The following is an 18,195-nucleotide window of genomic DNA, read 5'->3' on the forward strand; positions in this document are numbered from 1 at the left end:
GATGGCATCGGCCTGATTGACACGCAGCAAATAGAGTGCGAGCCATTTGACAATCAGCTTGTCGACTCGGCGCGTGTCGAGAACTATGCACAGTCAGTGGTCGCAGGGCTGGTGATAAATCTCCCGGGGTTGGGCTCTGCTCAGTGTATCGAGATGGTGTCGTACTGGGTACATGGGTATACGATGTATAAGTATACTGCAGAAGGCCATCACCACCTCATCGCATCTCATTAGCACACCCGTGGAGATATCTCTGTGACACCAACTTGGTCCAAGCAGACCAGACATGTCTCAGCCTCACTATACTCTCGCCGAGGGTATCCCCCTGCCTCGAAACGACATCGTCGACCAACTACCCACAGGATCAGGAGGGGGTTATGTCCTCTTGACAAGCACCCAGCTGCTCGAGAACCTAGCACACTTTTCCCGTGAGAGGATCCCCGAACGGACCGTCCACGCAAAGGCCGCGGGCGCCAGGGGCTTCTTTGAAGTGACGGACGACGTATCGGACGTGACAGACGCAGACTTTCTCAATGGCATCGGCAAGAAGACGGAGGTGTTGATGCGCATCTCGACCGTCGGTCCTGCTCGAGGCTCTGCCGACACGGTGCGCGATTTTCGCGGGTTTGCCATCAAGTTCAAGACCAACGAGGGCAATCAGGACTGGGTGTTTAACAACCAGGTATTCCCCATTTCCACCCATCTGTACGTGGCCAACGCAAAAGCTGACATGAAGTGATATACTGTGACCAGCCCGTCTTCTTTGTGCGCGACCCGGTCAAGTTCCCGTCGCTGAATCGAAGCCACAAACCTCACCCGACCACCAACGCGGCCGACGCCAGCATGTTCTGGGACTTCCACGTCAACAACCAGGAGAGCATCCACGCGCTCATGTTCCTGTTTGGCGACCGGGGCCTGCCGTCGTCGGTGCGCCACGTCAACGGCTACAGCGGCAACACGTACAAGTTCACACGCGACAACGGCGCCTCGTACGTCTACACGCGCATCACGTTCAAGACGGTCCAGGGGATCCATTACCACACCAACGCCGAGGGCGCCGAGATCGCGGGCAAGGACCCGGACGCGCACCTGCTCGACCTCCAGGGCGCCATCGACCGCGGGGACTTCCCAAAATGGGACGTGTACATCCAGGTGATGCGGCCCGAGGAGATTGCGCACGCGCCCGTCAACGTCTTCGACATGACCAAGGTGTGGCCCAAGGGGCTGTACCCGCTGCGCAAGGTCGGGCGGGTGACGCTCGACGCGAACCCGAAGAACTGGTTCGCCGAGATCGAGCAGGCCGCCTTCAGCCCCAGCAACATGGTGCCGGGCATCGCGCCGTCGCCGGACCCCATGCTCCAGGCCCGCATGTTCGCCTACCCGGACGCCGCCCGCTACCGCCTCGGCGTCAACTACCAGTTCCTGCCGACCAACGCCCCCGTCCCGACCGTCTACTGCCCCATCGAGCGCGACGGCTTCATGAACTTCACCCCGAATTACGCCGGCGACCCGAACTACCTGGGCACGCGGCTCCAGCCGGTCAAGTTCTCGGACCGCACGAGCAACGCCCACGTCGTCAGCACAGACTTTCTCGACCAGCAGGGTCAGCAACAGCAGAAACTAAAGAACCTCGGTCTCGGCCGTCCAGACGAGGTGCAGATCCCCACCCCCATCGCCGCATTCACCCAGGTCGACGACCACCGCGACTTTGAGCAGCCCGTCGCGCTGTGGCGGATCATGGCCGGCCAGGAGGGCGCGCAGGCCCGGTTCATCGACAACGTCGCCGCCCACGTCAGTGGCGTGGGGGAGAAGTGGTTGCGGGAGGAGGTTTACGGTATGCCCCCGCCTTTTTCTTTTGGTTGTTGGTGGTTCCTCGTCCTAACCTACCTACCTACCTACCTCCTCTTTGCCGCGTACTACGATCGGATGGATTTTCAGGAGAATATCAGAGTGGCACTGAACTGACTGACCGACTGACCGACTGACTGACTGACTGGTGGTGTCGTATAGCCATGTTCGCCAAAGTCGACGCCCACCTCGGCGACAGGATCCGCGAGGTCGCAGAGTCAAAGATCGACAATGACCACAAACACCCGCACAAGTCGGCGTGGCATTGATTCACTGAGAAGAAGCTGAGAGGAGCTGGACTGGACTGGACTGCGCTGAAGTTCCTCGGAGGGATGGGCAGGTGATGCCTACTCACGGGTGGGGCTGGTGGGAGATTATAAGATACTATAATATACTATAATATACTATGGTATATCGTGATATGATATGGCAAGGTATCGTTCCATGTCTGGACTTGGTACCGGTGCTGGTGCTGGTGCTCTACTAGGGCGTGCCGATCAGGATAATACCAGAGTCTACATATTACTACCTAGGTAGGTAGGTAGGTAGGTAGGTAGGTAGGTAGGTCGGTACCCGGGTATCTAGCCAGCTACAGAAACCAAAGGTTAAGAAGAAGAGAATTGAGAATGAAAATACCTGTAAAAATACGAGAAAAAAGGCCTTTCTGTAGAACTTCCGTGGGCGACATGACACACTAACTACCACCTCCCAAGATCATCCTCATCCGAGGAATAGAATAGGCAGCTTTGAGCACGTCATACACAAGCTATAATCGCTTCACGGCATCAGACCAATCGACGGCCCCAGCGCCGTGTCCCACGCGTGCCAGTCAAAGTCGACTTGGTCGTAGAGCATCTGGCCGGGAGCCTGGTCGCCCTGGTTGTCGCCCTGCATGTCCTGTGACAAGGGAGGAACTGGCGGCTGTCCCTCCCCGGGCCTGGTCCGGTGCATTGTCTGCTGGTGGGCCGCAGCCTGGCTCTCGACCGCCGAGATCCTTTCGCCGCAGATGCAGCGGCTCGACAGAACCGCGTTGGAAGGGAAAAGCACGTGGTAGTCCATGCCGACCTGCTCTAGGGCCTTGCGCCGCGTCCTCACCAGCATAGTCCACGCGTCTCGTCCGGACGGCGAGAGCTGGCGTCGAGGCGGGTCGCTCTGGCTGACGATGCCTTCGTCCACCTGGTAGAGTTCGAAGATGGCGTCGATCAAGCCTCGCGAGAGGGCCGCATCGTCGCTGTATGGATGCTGTAGCAGGTCGGCTAGAAGGAGTGAAACCGCCTGCAGAGGTTGGTAGGTGCCCGGGTACATCCAATGGAAGGGCTCAGAGATGGGATCGTTGCAGACACGAATAAACACCTGGATGAATGCTTGGGCATGTTTGACCGCACTGTGAGGTGGTTTAGCCGTGGGCTATCAGTAAAACAGGACTGCGCTGAGGCTCTTACTTTGTTCGGATGTTTTCGTCGGCCACCATCGCAGGATCCCTGAACAGCGGGTGGTAAAGCACACAATACGCCTTGTGGACCATGAGGTGCAACAGGAGCGCAGACCAGGCCGTAAAGTCAACCACCTCCTTATCGCTCGGGTCTGGCCGAAGAGTCCACACCCGATCAAAGTCAAGCATAAGCGGCGCTTGATCAAAGGGACGAGGAGTCGTAGATTTCGCAGCTTTGCTCTCAGCAGCGACTCTGGCCTTGAGCAACGTGTCGACTGTAGCACTGGTGCGGTCAGCTATCGTTCGAAGGCGACCAGCACAGTCTGCAACCACTTCCAGTGATTGAAAGCCGTCTTCGAAATGGAGCACAAGTACTCTTCTAATCTCCCTAGTAATTTCATAGCGGCGAGACGCCACCAAGTAGCGAACGTCAACTGCGATAAGTCAGCAAAGATCCTAAGATCACTGGCACAAAAGGTCAGCCTACTTTCTTGTCTAGCACTTGGATCGTCGTTCTGAACGTCGTATTGACAGATGGAATCCGTGTTGGCCATTTTCTGGTTGATGAAGAGAGGTGAGAGTCCAGATGAAGATGAAGACATGACATCCAGGTGAAGGATATACCACCAAAGCCGCCGTCGAGTTTCCAACTCGGAGGGAGGTAGCCCTGATTCTGGAAGCTGGCGGTGTAGGCCCATGCCTAGCGCAACACGAAAAGAGGTAGCAATAAAGTCGGGAGCATCCGAGAATTCCTCTTCCCTCACGAACTGACTCTGCGCAATGATGTAAGCTGCCAGAGAGTAGATGCTCGGCCGTCGAGGGAAACCGGTCAAGCTAGCTGAGGCCATGGCAATGAAGTACATGTCTCCGGGGTTGAGAGTGGTGGGCTCTCCAAAGATACGCTCCAGACGAGCTGGCGCGGCCGAGAAGACTGCCGCAAACAGGATAGCAGATAAGAGAGATAGAAATCCCGGCTTCTTGCGCATAAACACGCTCGGCTCAGCGTTGTGCACACTCGCAGGTGGAATGCCATCCCAGAACGTTCTGAAATCCTCAGCAAAACTCTTCATGTGGAAAATCGGCGTCAGAGGAAAGACGGTTGAGAAGAAAAACCCGCACAGCTTCTCACAGATTTCGCGACTGGGTAGCAGTGCCATGACACATGAGATGTTGTAGTTCCTTCCACAGAACTTGCATTTGTTCGACGACGGCTGGGACCATTCAAAGCCACAGTTGCGCGGTGGGCGAAACTTCTGGCCGCTCCATTCGAGAGCTCCATCCTGCATCCTGCCAGGAAATTTAGGGAATGGGCTGGTCTCGCCGAGGACCGTGGGCACCGTGTCGCGGTTGATCTTGGCGACAGTCAGCGAAAGCAAAGTTGACGGGGAAGAAGTCCACAAAAGTGAAAAGGGCTAGGATGCTCAAGTACCTCCGAAGGGATTGCATTTGCCCAATATGTTGAGCCTACATAGGCCGAGCGGCCACCATCATAAACAGAAAGCTGTCCTCTCTCAGGGCCGATCTGCCTGGGCACAGGCTCTGCAGGCGCTGGTCCGGGTCATTAATTTGGCTGATTGACGAGTTCGCCAGTGGCAAGGGGCACTTACGCTCAGTATGAGGTCCTGTTCCCCTCACTTCCTCCGGTCTTGCATTGCTTGTGGCGGACGAAGATGGGAGCTGTGCTGTCGATGCGCTTTGCCAGGTAGACAACTGGGGAACTGCACTTGCACTGGTGCTCGCACTCGCGGTGCCGCTGCCGCTGGCACTCCCGTCGTAGACACATTCGGTGCCACCTGCAAGACAGCGCCCACAGGTAGGATGCACCTGAAATGCATACATTAGTACATCCTCCATCGGCTCGACATGAGTCCAGGATTCCATTGTGCTAACCCGGTCACACTTTACTCTTTTTGCCCGACAAGGCAGGCACGAAGTGACCGGCCGTAACCTTTTCTTTCCGTCCATTGGGGTTGAAATGTTGTCGACCTTGTTATGGGAGTGAATATGGGCGTTTCATTTGAATATACGTCAATGGTTTCTTAGGACCCATTTAAATCATCGGTGGTATCCCAGAGGGCGCCATAACCAAGATCCTAGCCCGTCGACCAAGATCTTGACCCACGAGCTTGGTGCAATTTTCCACAGGGCGGCATCCGGCCGGAGGTCGGATATCCATCGGCGAAGGTGGTTTAGTCGGAGAATCATCATCCACTCCCTGCGGCCAACCCTTTGCAGGGGTTGCTACCATAGGCAGGCCAGGCTCCGCAAGCCATAGGTACCATAGCTTGAACGATCGACATGTAGGAGAGAGACACTGTTCTTCTTCGCGCCCGGCGGGTACTTGTCGCAACTATGGTCACAGTTAGACAGGAAGAAGCAGCATTCCCAACCCCCTCTTCAGGGGAGTGTAGCCTCGTGGACAATAGTGGGCTCGAGCAGGATGTTACAGTGAATGCGAGCGATTGCCGGCTTGAGCCAAGAGCGTCTTCGCAAACAACAATAAGAAAGAGATTGAAACCTTGCGCATGCGTTTTCTCTTGCGAGACATTTTTGTTAGATTTCGCGCTCATGGATTTACCTTTCCCCGGACCGGATAAATATTGCGGCGTTCCGTTCCGGCCAAAAGTCGCTCCTTATTGTGATTGGCTCATGACGGAACAGCGCCATGGTGCATCATTTGGCTTCTCCAGCATCAACTTGTCGCCTGCGCAATTACAACCTTTCAACTCGTTGACTTGTTGTCCTCTGCCGACCGCATAGTCTTACTGCGACGGCCGCCATGATGGAGGCACCGCACATGGCCTTACGAAATTTACCCCGGCGTGCCTCAAGGCTTGCCGTTTCACTTCGACATGCGGACCGTTCGACTGCTGCTCTAGCTTACTCCCCGATGGCCATATGGAGCCGAAGACAGTTCACTACGACTCCCAGTATACCATTTCCAGGCGGTCCTATGGGTATAGGCGGCTCCAGTTCCTCTCCGACATACTTCCAACGCCAGACGAGCCTACCCGCGAACACCATTATCCGATTCGTACCGCAGCAAACAGCATGGATTGTGGAGCGTATGGGAAAATTTAATCGGATATTGGAGCCTGGGTTGGCTATTCTCGTCCCGATCATCGATGTATGCACTGTTTTCTTGGAATTACAAAAGTAGGGGCTGACATACGAGGGAAGCGCATCGCCTACGTCCAATCGTTGAAAGAAGCGGCCATCGAGATCCCCAGCCAGAGTGCCATTACTGCAGACAATGTCACGTTAGAATTGGATGGCGTACTTTACACAAGAGTATTTGATGCTTACAAAGCGAGGTAGGCCAGAGTGAAGCTCAAAGGTGGAACGGACTTTTGCTGAAGGATGATCTAGTTACGGTGTTGAAGATGCGGAATATGCCATCTCACAGCTAGCGCAGACCACCATGAGGTCCGAAATCGGTCAACTCACATTGGACCACGTTCTCAAGGAAAGGGCGAATCTTAACGCAAACATTACGCAGGCGATCAACGAGGCCGCACAAGAGTGGGGTGTCGTATGCTTGAGATACGAAATAAGGGATATCCATGCTCCGGAAGGTGTCGTGGCGGCCATGCACAGGCAAGTCACAGCAGAGCGATCAAAACGAGCCGAGATTTTGGATTCCGAAGGTCAGCGGCAGAGTGCAATCAACATCGCCGAGGGTCGTAAACAATCCGTTATTTTGGCATCTGAGGCACTGAAGGCCGAGCAGATCAATATGGCATCTGGTGAGGCCGAGGCTATTTTGCTCAAGGCACAGGCAACTGCACGGGGTATCGATGCCGTTGCGGATGCTATCAAACGCGGCGAAGCCAATGCCCAGGGCGCCGTTAGCTTGAGCGTCGCAGAAAAGTATGTTGAAGCCTTTGGCAACCTGGCCAAGGAGGGCACTGCTGTCGTGGTTCCAGGTAATGTCGGAGACATTGGTCAGATGATTGCTACGGCTATGGCAGTATATGGCAAGGTCAACGAGAACCAAACCAGGAACCTGGCTGGCAAAGTTATCGGTGCGTCGACGGATAAAGACGAGTCTAGTTCGAAGGATGTTGGGGCCAGAGTGATTGAGGCGGCCCAGCACGGGAATGCAAAAGACGTCGCGCAGACAGTGCTTGAAGGGTTTGAGCAGACACGAGAGGCGAGAAAGTAGGAGGACATATCAACGGCACATCAATGCGAGATTATTATGTCGGGAAAGCGAACACTCGACTCCTTCATGACGCAGCGACGGCGCTCCTGCGTGTATTATTTGACATGGACTGAGAGGGAAAAAGTCGGTAGCTATGTACCACTATACCAGAGAGTCCCAGGACCCTCAGGAAAAGCACAGACAAAATACAAATGTAATGGGATATCTGTATCTCTGCCTTCTTAACTAGCCTCAAAGTCGTTCAGCCTTATTGGTCAAGCCTCGCCCCGTATTAATTAAAGTGAAGCATGTCATAATATGCCTGACCGTGAACTGCGGAGTGCGGACGTGGACTTGCGAAACTACATTTCAACAAGACCAGAATTTCTACCCCCCTACCAACTCACGCGTCAGCCTTTTCACACATTCAACTTGATTCTGATCTTACTGTCGCAGGATGGCCTAGTCACCTCTCCCCTCCAGAATGTGCTCCCACCAGCGACAAAGATAGATCCGCAATGCACATCATCAAGCCCATCTGGCTCACCCACGGAGGTTCGACACTTTCCACCCCAAAACCCCTTGTGCACGCGTCGCAAACCGCGTAGACTGTGTCGCATCCACATATGCCCTTGGTTCGTTAACTAACGGTTACTTCTGAATAGGCGAAAAGAAAGATTTCGAGGTCTACAGCTGCCATGTCTCCCCCGACGGCAAGCGCCTGGTCACCGCAGCCGGCGGTACGTGAACATTTGCACATCATGACAAAGAGTTCCTTCACTGATTGAAAGGATTAAAAAGATGGCTACGTGCGAATCTGGTCCACCGAGGCCATTTATAATGCCGCGAATGCGAAATACGACAAGCCTAAGCAGCTGGCGTCGATGAGTTACCACTCGGGCACCATTCACACCGTGCGCTTCTCACCCGGCGGGAAATTTCTGGCGTCAGGGGCAGATGACAAGATTGTCTGCGTGTATACTCTGGACCCGAGTCCTCCAACCCATGCCACATTCGGTGCGTCGAGTTGCGGTCGGCTGGCGCAGTCAGTGAGACATATGCTGAGATTGAGACAGGTTCAAACGAGGCCCCTCCCGTCGAGAATTGGCGCATCTTCCGGAGACTGATCGGACACGACAACGATGTACAAGATCTGGGCTGGTCATACGACGGGACGATCCTGGTGTCGGTGGGTTTGGATTCAAAAGTGGTGGTCTGGTCAGGCTTTACCTTTGAAAAGTTGAAGACACTCTCGAATCATGCCAGCCACGTCAAAGGCATCACTTTTGATCCTGCCAATAAATACTTTGCGACCGCAAGCGACGACCGAACGATCCGGATATTTCGATTCACCTCTCCCACGCAAAATTACACGACTCACGATGCAGTAAACAACTTTACACTCGAAACGACCATCAGCCAGCCTTTTGTCAATTCCCCTTTGACAACATACTTCCGCAGATGCTCCTGGGCTCCCGACGGAATGCATATCGCGGCGGCCAACGCGGTGAACGGTCCTGTCAGCGCGATCGCCATCATCAACCGTGGTACATGGGACGGCGACACCACCTTAATTGGACATGAAGGCCCAGTGGAGGTGTGCGCGTTTTCTCCAAGACTCTACGGACCAGAGCCTCCTTCCAAGTATGCCCACGAAGATCATCCTACACCTCATACGACGGTAATTGCATGTGGAGGGGCAGATAAGTGTCTGAGCATTTGGACCACCAGCAGTCCTCGGCCCATTGTCGTTCAGCAAGATGTAGCTGGCAAGCCAATCTCAGATATTTCTTGGAGTCCGGATGGCCAAACCCTGTTCGCCACTGCATTGGATGGCACCATTTTGACCGTAATGTTTGAAGTGGGAGAGTTGGGCTACGCAAGACCCATCGAAGAAAACGACAGATCACTCTCCAAGTACGGCACATCTAGGAAGGGAATAGGATTTCCGGAAAGCACCGATGCGCTCTTGCTTGAAGAAATGAGCAAGGCTGGTGAGATCAAGGGCGTGGAAGGACGCATGGGCGCCTTGATGGGGGATCTCCATTCCTCACTACCAGCGACGGCAGAAAAGCCCTCTGTCACCACGAATGGTACAATTACAATCACCCAAAACCTCTCAAATGGAACTGTGGAAACAACGACCAATGGGCAAGCCGCAGCAAAGGCACAAGACGATCAAAACCAGGCCAAACTCGAGAGACTCAAGAATCGAGTCGAGATCACTAAGGATGGTAAGAAGAGAATACGGCCTCTATTGGTATCTGGTGCCGGCGGGACGGAGTCTTCCCTGCCGCAGACGAAGCTGGTCAGTGCCAGTGCGAATGTGCAAGCGGTAGACACCCCTCAGACCGTGTTGGACCTTTCCAAACCGTTCGACGGGCTTCCCAAAGGTGGCCTGGCGGCATTATTGCTTGGGAACAAACGAAAATACGCACAGATCGAGGGGGAAGAAGAGGGCACTGCCGAGAAACGAGTGGTGGCAGCAAGTCAGAAGGGAGCTACACCCATTCTCGTTAACGGCGCGGATGGACTCCTCCCAGCACAACACCAACCAGCTGCAAGCGGCCAACAGGTGACTCCAGAGTTCATACGACCAGCTGTCATCAACCAGGCGCTGAGCGTGAGTCAACTTCGACTTGCCATCCCCAAAGTGCGCACCCATGTCGTGCTGGGGATTGATGCCACAGGAAAACCAGGTGACATGTCTGGCGACACGGCGAGCAGGTCCAGAGCCGAATTCGTCTTCGAGGCGAAGAATCCCTCGGGACAATCATTGACACCCAGGGCGCAGGATCGGGAACCGTGTCGGATCACTTTGACGAGGAAAGATCAGCCTCTGTGGCAGGATTTCCTTCCTCGTCCAGTTCTTTTGGTCACAGGTACCAGATCGTTTTGGGCGGCGGCAGATGAGACAGGCTCTTTATACCTGTGGACGCCACATGGCCGACGGCTGAATAGTGCTCTGGTCATGGAAGCTCAACCAGTGATCCTGGCGTCCTACGATTCTTGGCTGATGTGCATCACTGCGGTCGGTGTTTGTTATGTCTGGAATGTCAAAACCATGTCGTCTCCACATCCGCCCGTATCGCTAGCACCTGTACTTGACGCGGCGGTCCATTCACTGGCTGCCCATCCTACAGGTGCGCCTGCTATCACACAAGCTCGTTTGAATTCCGAAGGTAGGATTATCGTTAGCCTGTCGAATGGTGATGGGTATGCGTACTCGCCTCAGATGTATTGTTGGCAACGGCTATCCGAGGTTTGGTGGGCGGTGGGCAGTCAGTACTGGAACACGACCGACTCTTCCGTGGGCAACATCCAGTCTTCGAAAGCAAAGACCGACTTCGAAAAATCCGTGGACGTATCCTCAGGGATCGTGCCGTGGCTGGAGAGAAACACGACATCGGAGACGTTGCTGCGAGGCCGAGCATACTTCTTACAGCGACTCATCAAGGTGTTGTTGTCACGAGAAGGGTTTGAAAGTTTCGAGTCCGGTGTGTCGATTGCTCATCTGGAAAACCGCATCGCCGCAGCGCTCATGCTGGGCGCAAAGGACGAATTCCGGATATACCTGCTCATGTATGCAAAACGATTGGGCGCCGAAGGTTTGAGGTTGAAGGTCGAAGAACTACTGAGAACACTGATCGGCGGCATCGTGGAACCGTCAGGTCAAGACGCGGAGAGTGTTGCGGCGACCATAAACGCTGTGGAAGGCCGCAACTGGCAGGAAGACTCCAAGACGATTTGTGGATGGCCTCGAGAAGAGCTGCTCAAAGATGTTGTCCTACTTCTTGGTGAGGATCTCTTGCTCCCTGTCCAGGCTCGTGGATATGCAGTGACTAACTATTCGAACAGGCAAACATCGAGATTTGCAGCGGATCACTGTACCTTATGCAAAAATGTTACATATCATGGACGACATGCCCCAGGATCAAGATCAAATGGCTTTGTAAACGTGGTCTATGCTTGGGAGGCGCATGAACTGGTTGAGAGTTTCAAGGTTATCAGTGGCTTGAAGGTAAAGCGCGGGTCAATTGAACGCCAGCACGAGGAATGGGAAAAGGCATCGTTTCCGCGGTTCAAGAATTAATGAATGGGGTTGGCATGACTTTTGTGACTTCAAAGGCCGGTTGGTGATGGAAAACTGAACTTCACTTGACTACCTCGATTGCAAACTCCTCAAAACCCATCTGTATTGCTTCAGATTCTACTCTGCCGTTCATCACTGCTTTATCCGTGCGCCATGGATCCATCCTATTTCACGACGCCGCCAGGTCAGCGACTCCAATCCCTCAGTTTGCCCTCGTCTATCACCGCTGTCAACTCGGGCTCCAGCGCCGCGAGTTCCAGTTCCTCTTCACGCGCGAACGTCTTCACCCGCATTGCTACGCGCGAGTCTTCTTTCTTGAGCAAAGCCTCCTCTCCCTCGTCCCTCAGGAGACCCGACGAAAGTCCGCGCGACTCGACCATTCACAGCTCAAACTACGCTACTTGCCTACGCTGGCCGAAGAGGAGCCTCTGGCGCTGGCTCCTCGTGTTCCTCGCCATTTTGCTGTGTGCCCAACTCTACCTCAGCATCCGCGACTCCAGCGACGACGTCCTCTCTCAACTCTCAAAAGACTGGAGGTCGGGTGCTCACCTGGCTGGGACGGGCAAGAGGAGGACCAGACCGGGGAAATGGCTGAAGGAGAACTCATATCCGAACGACCTGCGGACCAGGCGGCCCAAGGCGGCGCTGATCAGTCTGGTGAGGAACGAGGAGCTCGACGGGATTCTGCAGAGCATGCGTCAGCTGGAGTTTCGATGGAACAGGCGGTACCAGTATCCCTGGGTGTTCTTTAATGAGAAGCCGTTCTCGGACGAGTTTAAGGTCAGAACATCTCTCCACATCCTGCATACCCGCTTTGAGCGTTTGAGGTGTTGGATGAGACTGCGTTTTGTGCCGATTGAGATGGAAAAGAAGATTTCTAGAATCTCGAAGAGAGAGCTGATCGCTTTGGGTGGTATAACGTTGCTGACGGGCACACAGGCGGCGACCTCGAATGCGACACCAGCGCGGACAGAGTATCACCTCGTCCCTCACGCACACTGGGTCACACCCTCCCACATCAACCAGACCCTCTACCACAACTCGCTCGACTACCTCTCTCTGACGTCGGTGGGCAAGGGCCACCTGCTCAGCTATCACGCCATGATCCGCTGGCAATCGGGCTTGTTCTACCTGCACCCGGCGCTGGCGGCGTACGAATACTACTGGCGCGTGGAGCCGGACGTGCACTTCTTCTGCGATGTGCCGTACGACCCGTTCCGGTTCATGCAGGCGACGGGGATGGTGTACGGGTTCAACATGGCCATCCTGGACGACGCGCGGAGCTTCGCCTCGCTGTGGTCCACGACCCGCGACTTCATCACCGCCCACCCACAACTGGTGCACCCGGACGCCAGCCTCGACTGGCTCCTCGACCCGCAGACGGGCCTGACGTACAACAACTGCCAGTTCTTCTCAAACTTTGAGATCGGCGCCCTCTCCTTCTTCCGCGACAACGAGGGTAACCGCAGGTACTTTGACTGGCTCGACGACAAGGGCGGCTTCTACTACAGCCGCTGGGGCGACGCGCCCGTCCACACGCTGAGCGTCTCCATGTTCGCCCCGCCCGACCGGGTCTGGTGGTTCCGCGACATCGGCTACCAGCACGACATTGCGCGACACTGTCCGCCGCAGGGGCCGAGCAGGACCGCTTCCTCCACCACCCGTCCCAGATCCAGACCCAGCCAGACGACCAGCATCAGCACCACCTCCTCCGATGGGGGAGAAGACGAAGACAAATATGAGACCCACCACAGAGGAGGAGGAGGAGGAGGAGGAGGAGGAGGCGAATCTCGCTTCTGGCTCCCCGACGCAGAGTCCCGCCACTGCACGTGCGAACCCACCTTGCTGGACGAGAACTTTTACAAGCTCGTCCCCATGGAGTCGCCGCAGCTGAAACCCGCCGACACGTGCATCCGGCTGTGGCTGGGTGGGGAGTACCTCAGGAAGAAGGCCGGCTGGAGCCAGGACGCGGAGAGGGTGTTGGGCGGCGACGGGTACGGTGGATACGTCGACAGTGGGTTGTGACTGTGAATGCGACTCGAGAGGTTCGTCAAGAGGGATGAACGAAGAGAAATGAAAGAGAGTGATGGGCCTGATGCTGAAACACTGGTGGACTCAAGCTGTGGGTTGACCTGCCAGCGACCTTGACAGCATACCTGTACTCGGCACAAGTACATCGTACACACCAGCCATCCAGCCTACAAAAGCATTCTGCCGGAAAAAAAAGGAGAAGGGTAGACGCAGTCTTCGCGGCCGAGGAGGTAAAGAAAACACCGCATTTTCCAATGCTCGGGAGAAACTTTTAGATTTTAATTTCGATCGCTGCGCATAAGTTGTCAAACATTATTCATTCAGACTCTGCTTTGACGGAAATTCGCTAGCCACTCGCCGTCTTCTAGATTGAATTTGGGAAGCGTAGCAAAGTAGGATGTCTAGAACCGCTAAAACGTGGTCAATGTTGAACTCTGGAAAAGGCTACACCCCCTTCAACCTAGGCCAGATATCCTCTGCGTCAGAGATTGAAGGCAAGCCGAAGCTGCGATGCAGGGCCATCCCTAGCTCGAATCTAACATTGCGAAGGCGTCAGAAGCTTGAGAGTTGTGGTCTACAGCCATCTCACGCCTTTGCAGCACCGGCCTTGATAAGAATGATGTCGCCATCCTCCACAACTGTGCATAAACAATGTTAGTCTTTAAATTCTTCCTCAATTCCACAGTGCCGAGAGTTGAGAGGGTCGAGGAACTCACCATAATCTTTTCCTTTGGTCATGACTTTTCCTGCCGCTTTCACAGCGTTTTCATCGCCGTATTCCCTCAAGGTCTCATAGTTATACACGATACACTGGATGAACGTCTTCTCGAAATCCGTGTGGATCACACCGGCAGCTTGTGGTGCCTTGGTGCCTTTCCTAATCGTCCACTGCCTCACCTCATCCGTCCCAGTGGTAAAAAAGCTTGCGAGATTGAGTGCTTGTCTCATCGTCACAATAACTTTCGGGAGAGCGGATTTGGTGTTGAGATTTTTGCATTCCTCGGCGGCTTCCTCGTCGGACATGACCGCGAGACGTTCTTCAAACGAGACGGAGATAGGTATGACGGGGTCGCCTGAAGAGTTGGTTTTGATCCATTCCATGACTTTGGGCAGGTGTTTGTTCTTTTGACGAAGATAGTCTTTCTCGGAGAGATTGATAAGGTAGACTACGGGTTTGGCTGTGAGAAGGAAGAGAGGATTGATAACTTCAATCTGTTGCGCCGCCTGATTAGCTTCAAAGGCATACACGGCAATGACAAATCGATCCAAACAAAAATATGATATCAGGGTTGGACTTCCTCTCATAACAGCCTCTAAACGTGAGATTTTGGGTGAGACTGCTGTCGACGAGCTGGGATTATGTCGAGCTTATAGCTCTTGTTCATCATGAAAAGACAAAAAGCACAATGAAGAAAAAAAGTTGTAACGTACCTCTTTAGGGCCCCATTCACCCTTCCTCACATCCTTGCCGTCTTTCAGCCACTGCAGAATCTTGTCTACTGTTGCTTCCTCTTCTTTCAGCTTCTTCATCTCGAGACTTTGACCACCTCTTCTTGTCTGTTTAGACAGGTTTTCCTTGGCTTTCTCCACGAACTCAATGTCCTTTAACCGTAGTTCCTCTGAGATAATGTCCAAGTCTCTTGTGGGGTTGACGTCGCCCTCGACGTGAATGATTTCTGCATCATCAAAGCATCGCACAACTTGGAAGATCGCATCAACCGCTCGGATGTGCGACAGGAAGGAGTTACCCAGACCAGCGCCAGTTGAAGATCCTCGAGTGAGACCAGCGATATCGTACACCGTCAAGTTGGCGGGAACTTGAGACTTGGGTTTGTAGTGTTCGCATAGCCAATCATATCGTGCGTCGGGGACAATAACTCGGGCTTCTTCAGGTTCGATGGTGGCATAAGGAAAATTTGCAGGGTTGCCTAGAGAGCATTTTGTGATGGCTTGGAAGAGTGTTGATTTGCCAACATTAGCAAGGCCAACCTGGAGGAGAGAACAGTCAGCCACCCATGTCTTCAAGAATAGTTAAACCATCTTGTGCGGGATCTGCCTACATACGATACCGCTCTTCAAGTTGTTGCCGGGCCTGCCTAGTAGGACCTTCTTCTCTTCGACGGCTTTTTTGGGTGGCATTTTCTTCTTAGCGTAGCCGCGTGTTTGTAGGAGCTGGACAACGGGGACAGAGGCTGTTTTTCGGAGAATGTGCTGCGAGCAAGGCTCAAGTGCAGAACCGGCTGCAAGGATTGAAATGCGGAGGGGAGAAGTGAAAGGTTGTATGAAGCAGGTAAGGGAGACCGTGGTGAAAAAATGCGGGCTCCAGAGACTCGAGGGCTGGATTGCGCTCGAGATCCCTACGACAAAAGTTTGTTAATGAGTGTATCGAAAGGACTGACTTGGATCGACTTGACTTTTTTCTGAGGATTGAGGCTTGCGATTGCTCCACTCACGTGGCAGGCACCCAGCACCGCAAAACACGTGATGCCAAGACTTGTAATGACAATGTAGATTTGTTGAGCAGGCGTGGTAGGCAAAGGATCAGGGGTCTCCATGTGTCGATCTAACCACAGCCTCACATACGATACCACCTCTCTCGCTCTCTTGACCAGAGCACTTCTCACGAGTCCAATTTCTTCATGAGCTTCCCTCATCTATTACCCCGCAGCCGTCATCTCCGTCCGGACGCATAGTGATTCCTACTTGGTATACGACATGGTCCTTGTCGGCAGATTAACAGTTCTCGTAGCTCACATGTGGCTGAGCATCTCAGTGTCGCCTTTTAGCCTCACCTGGGAAGTCCCTCAATCAAACCATCGATGTTAAGCATTGAGTAGTCCATGCGTGGCATCCTATCCCAAACGATTTGTGCATTTTGGCATGTTTTTATCTCCTGGTCGCTCCGAACAAACTCGTCCTCGGGGAGAATTTGTTCCGACTGACGATGCTCAAAGGAGATCTGGAGCGGAGTTTGTCGGGGTTTAAATCCGGCCCACCTCGCTACATGGAACGACAACACTGGCCGTTCATTGCTCCGTCTCCAAGTCTTAACATGTGGTGACGAACAATTTCGCAGGGATTCGCCCTGCGAGGTCTAGCGTCGAGTATACTATAAAGCTTTCCAGAACCTTGAATGCACAGAACCCCAGCAATTGTCTTCAACAACAGAGTTTGGACCATAGGGTCTTGGTGACGTTCCACGCAGTAGCACCGGGATTAACTGCTTTCCCTTTTGTAGGAAAATTGGAGCTGAGTATTGATATAAAGTGCTCGAACTGAGGCCTGCTTGCTACCAAACTACACCGTAAGTGTTATTGCAAACTGCCATCTTGATTCCACACCCATCTCCATCCAATATCTTCCCAGTCCTCTTTCATCGTCAATATGGGATTCCTATACTCTCAACTATTCATCAAACCAGCTTATCCCAAGAGATCTTTTGCTGGAGAAACCGTCATTGTGACCGGAAGCAACACCGGGCTGGGGAAGGAGGCAGCACGACATTTCGCTCGTCTGGGGGCCTCGAAGCTGATCCTGGCCGTGCGAAACACCAAATCTGGCGAAGCTGCCAAAAGCGACATTGAAAAGACCACCAAGTGTGGCCCCGACGTGATCGAGGTCTGGGACCTCGACCTCTCCTCGTACGCATCCGTGAAAGCATTCGCCGACCGCGCATCCAAGCTTTCCCGCATCGACGTGCTGCTCGAGAACGCCGGTATCGCCACTGGTACCTACAGTGTCGCCGAGGGCCACGAACGGACCATCACGGTCAATGTTATCAGCACGTTCCTGTTGGCTTTGCTCCTGTTACCGAAACTGAAGGCCACGGCCAAGGACTTCAAGACGAACCCGCGCCTCAGCATCGTGTCCAGCGAAGTGCACGGCTGGTCCAAATTCCCCGAGTGGAAAGAACCCCATGTCTTTGAGGTGCTCGACGACGAGAAGACGGCGAATTTGAAGGAACGATACCCGACCAGCAAACTGCTCGAGGTGCTCGTCATCCGCCAGATCGCGCCCAAGCTCGCCGGCTCCGGCGTCATTCTCAACTACCTCAATCCAGGTCTGTGCCATTCCGAGCTCGGCCGCGAGGGATCCATCATCCTGGAGGTGATGAAGTTCTTCCTGGCCCGCTCGACCGAGGTGGGCAGCCGGACCTTGGTCGCCGCCGCCGAGGCCGGCATGGAGTCGCACGGCAAGTACATGTCGGACGGCAAGGTGGACGACGGCGCCCTCTCGAGTTTTGTGAGGAGTCAGGACGGCGACGCGGCGGCCAAGAAGGTGTGGGACGAGCTGAGCGACATCCTGGACAAGATTCAACCTGGGATTACGCAAAACATTTGATGACCAATCCAGTGTCTTGAGCTGTTGTCTCGTCTGTGTTTCAGAAAGGCTTCGCAGGGATATTCTAGATATAAGGGGTTTTTGATATGAATATTATGCCTGGGAGGCTTTGCTGGAGTTGCTCATCGGTCTTCCTGCAACGCGGTTTCAGGATTAGGACTGCTCTATATGATAACTGGTTTTGTTCGAGAATACCGTTTCCTTCCTCTGCAAATGGAGCACACTCTTGATGGCTGACGAAGACATCCATTTAACCCCTCAGCATTCGCTCGTGTATGTGCAGCGTCTTAGAATGCATACTGTGAA

General features: G+C 54.0%; 7 protein-coding genes across 7 annotated transcripts; 5 read left to right on the forward strand and 2 right to left on the reverse strand.

Moving 5' to 3' along the window:
• Window positions 1–286: 286 nt before the first annotated feature.
• AYO20_10451 (hypothetical protein) lies at window positions 287–2,117 on the forward strand (the record flags this gene model as incomplete). The annotated part of the gene is made up of 3 exons (XM_022648709.1): window positions 287–682; window positions 754–1,834; window positions 2,011–2,117. 3 exons carry the CDS (start codon window positions 287–289, stop codon window positions 2,115–2,117), a joined length of 1,584 nt encoding a protein of 527 aa, XP_022495287.1.
• Window positions 2,118–2,625: 508 nt separating this feature from the next.
• Window positions 2,626–5,161, reverse strand: AYO20_10452 (hypothetical protein; the record flags this gene model as incomplete). Its single annotated transcript, XM_022648710.1, has 5 exons — window positions 2,626–3,232; window positions 3,291–3,714; window positions 3,768–4,632; window positions 4,710–4,828; window positions 4,888–5,161. The coding sequence occupies 5 exons, from the start codon at window positions 5,159–5,161 to the stop codon at window positions 2,626–2,628; spliced, it is 2,289 nt and encodes a 762-aa protein (XP_022495288.1).
• Window positions 5,162–6,170: 1,009 nt separating this feature from the next.
• AYO20_10453 (hypothetical protein) lies at window positions 6,171–7,445 on the forward strand (the record flags this gene model as incomplete). The annotated part of the gene is made up of 3 exons (XM_022648711.1): window positions 6,171–6,407; window positions 6,461–6,594; window positions 6,650–7,445. 3 exons carry the CDS (start codon window positions 6,171–6,173, stop codon window positions 7,443–7,445), a joined length of 1,167 nt encoding a protein of 388 aa, XP_022495289.1.
• Window positions 7,446–7,942: 497 nt separating this feature from the next.
• On the forward strand, window positions 7,943–11,380 carry AYO20_10454 (hypothetical protein; the record flags this gene model as incomplete). Its single annotated transcript, XM_022648712.1, has 5 exons — window positions 7,943–7,979; window positions 8,090–8,164; window positions 8,226–8,441; window positions 8,501–11,221; window positions 11,283–11,380. The coding sequence occupies 5 exons, from the start codon at window positions 7,943–7,945 to the stop codon at window positions 11,378–11,380; spliced, it is 3,147 nt and encodes a 1,048-aa protein (XP_022495290.1).
• Window positions 11,381–11,670: 290 nt separating this feature from the next.
• AYO20_10455 (hypothetical protein) lies at window positions 11,671–13,542 on the forward strand (the record flags this gene model as incomplete). Its single annotated transcript, XM_022648713.1, has 1 exon — window positions 11,671–13,542. One exon carries the CDS (start codon window positions 11,671–11,673, stop codon window positions 13,540–13,542), a length of 1,872 nt encoding a protein of 623 aa, XP_022495291.1.
• A 591-nt stretch (window positions 13,543–14,133) lies between these two features.
• On the reverse strand, window positions 14,134–15,687 carry AYO20_10456 (GTP-binding protein YchF; the record flags this gene model as incomplete). Its single annotated transcript, XM_022648714.1, has 4 exons — window positions 14,134–14,186; window positions 14,265–14,772; window positions 14,980–15,537; window positions 15,613–15,687. The coding sequence occupies 4 exons, from the start codon at window positions 15,685–15,687 to the stop codon at window positions 14,134–14,136; spliced, it is 1,194 nt and encodes a 397-aa protein (XP_022495292.1).
• A 1,245-nt stretch (window positions 15,688–16,932) lies between these two features.
• AYO20_10457 (hypothetical protein) lies at window positions 16,933–17,889 on the forward strand (the record flags this gene model as incomplete). Its single annotated transcript, XM_022648715.1, has 1 exon — window positions 16,933–17,889. One exon carries the CDS (start codon window positions 16,933–16,935, stop codon window positions 17,887–17,889), a length of 957 nt encoding a protein of 318 aa, XP_022495293.1.
• Between the last annotated feature and the right edge of the window lie 306 nt (window positions 17,890–18,195).

Source organism: Fonsecaea nubica, assembly GCF_001646965.1.
Source record: "Fonsecaea nubica strain CBS 269.64 chromosome Unknown Scaff112, whole genome shotgun sequence".
In the NCBI taxonomy this organism is placed as follows: Eukaryota; Fungi; Ascomycota; class Eurotiomycetes; order Chaetothyriales; family Herpotrichiellaceae; genus Fonsecaea; species Fonsecaea nubica.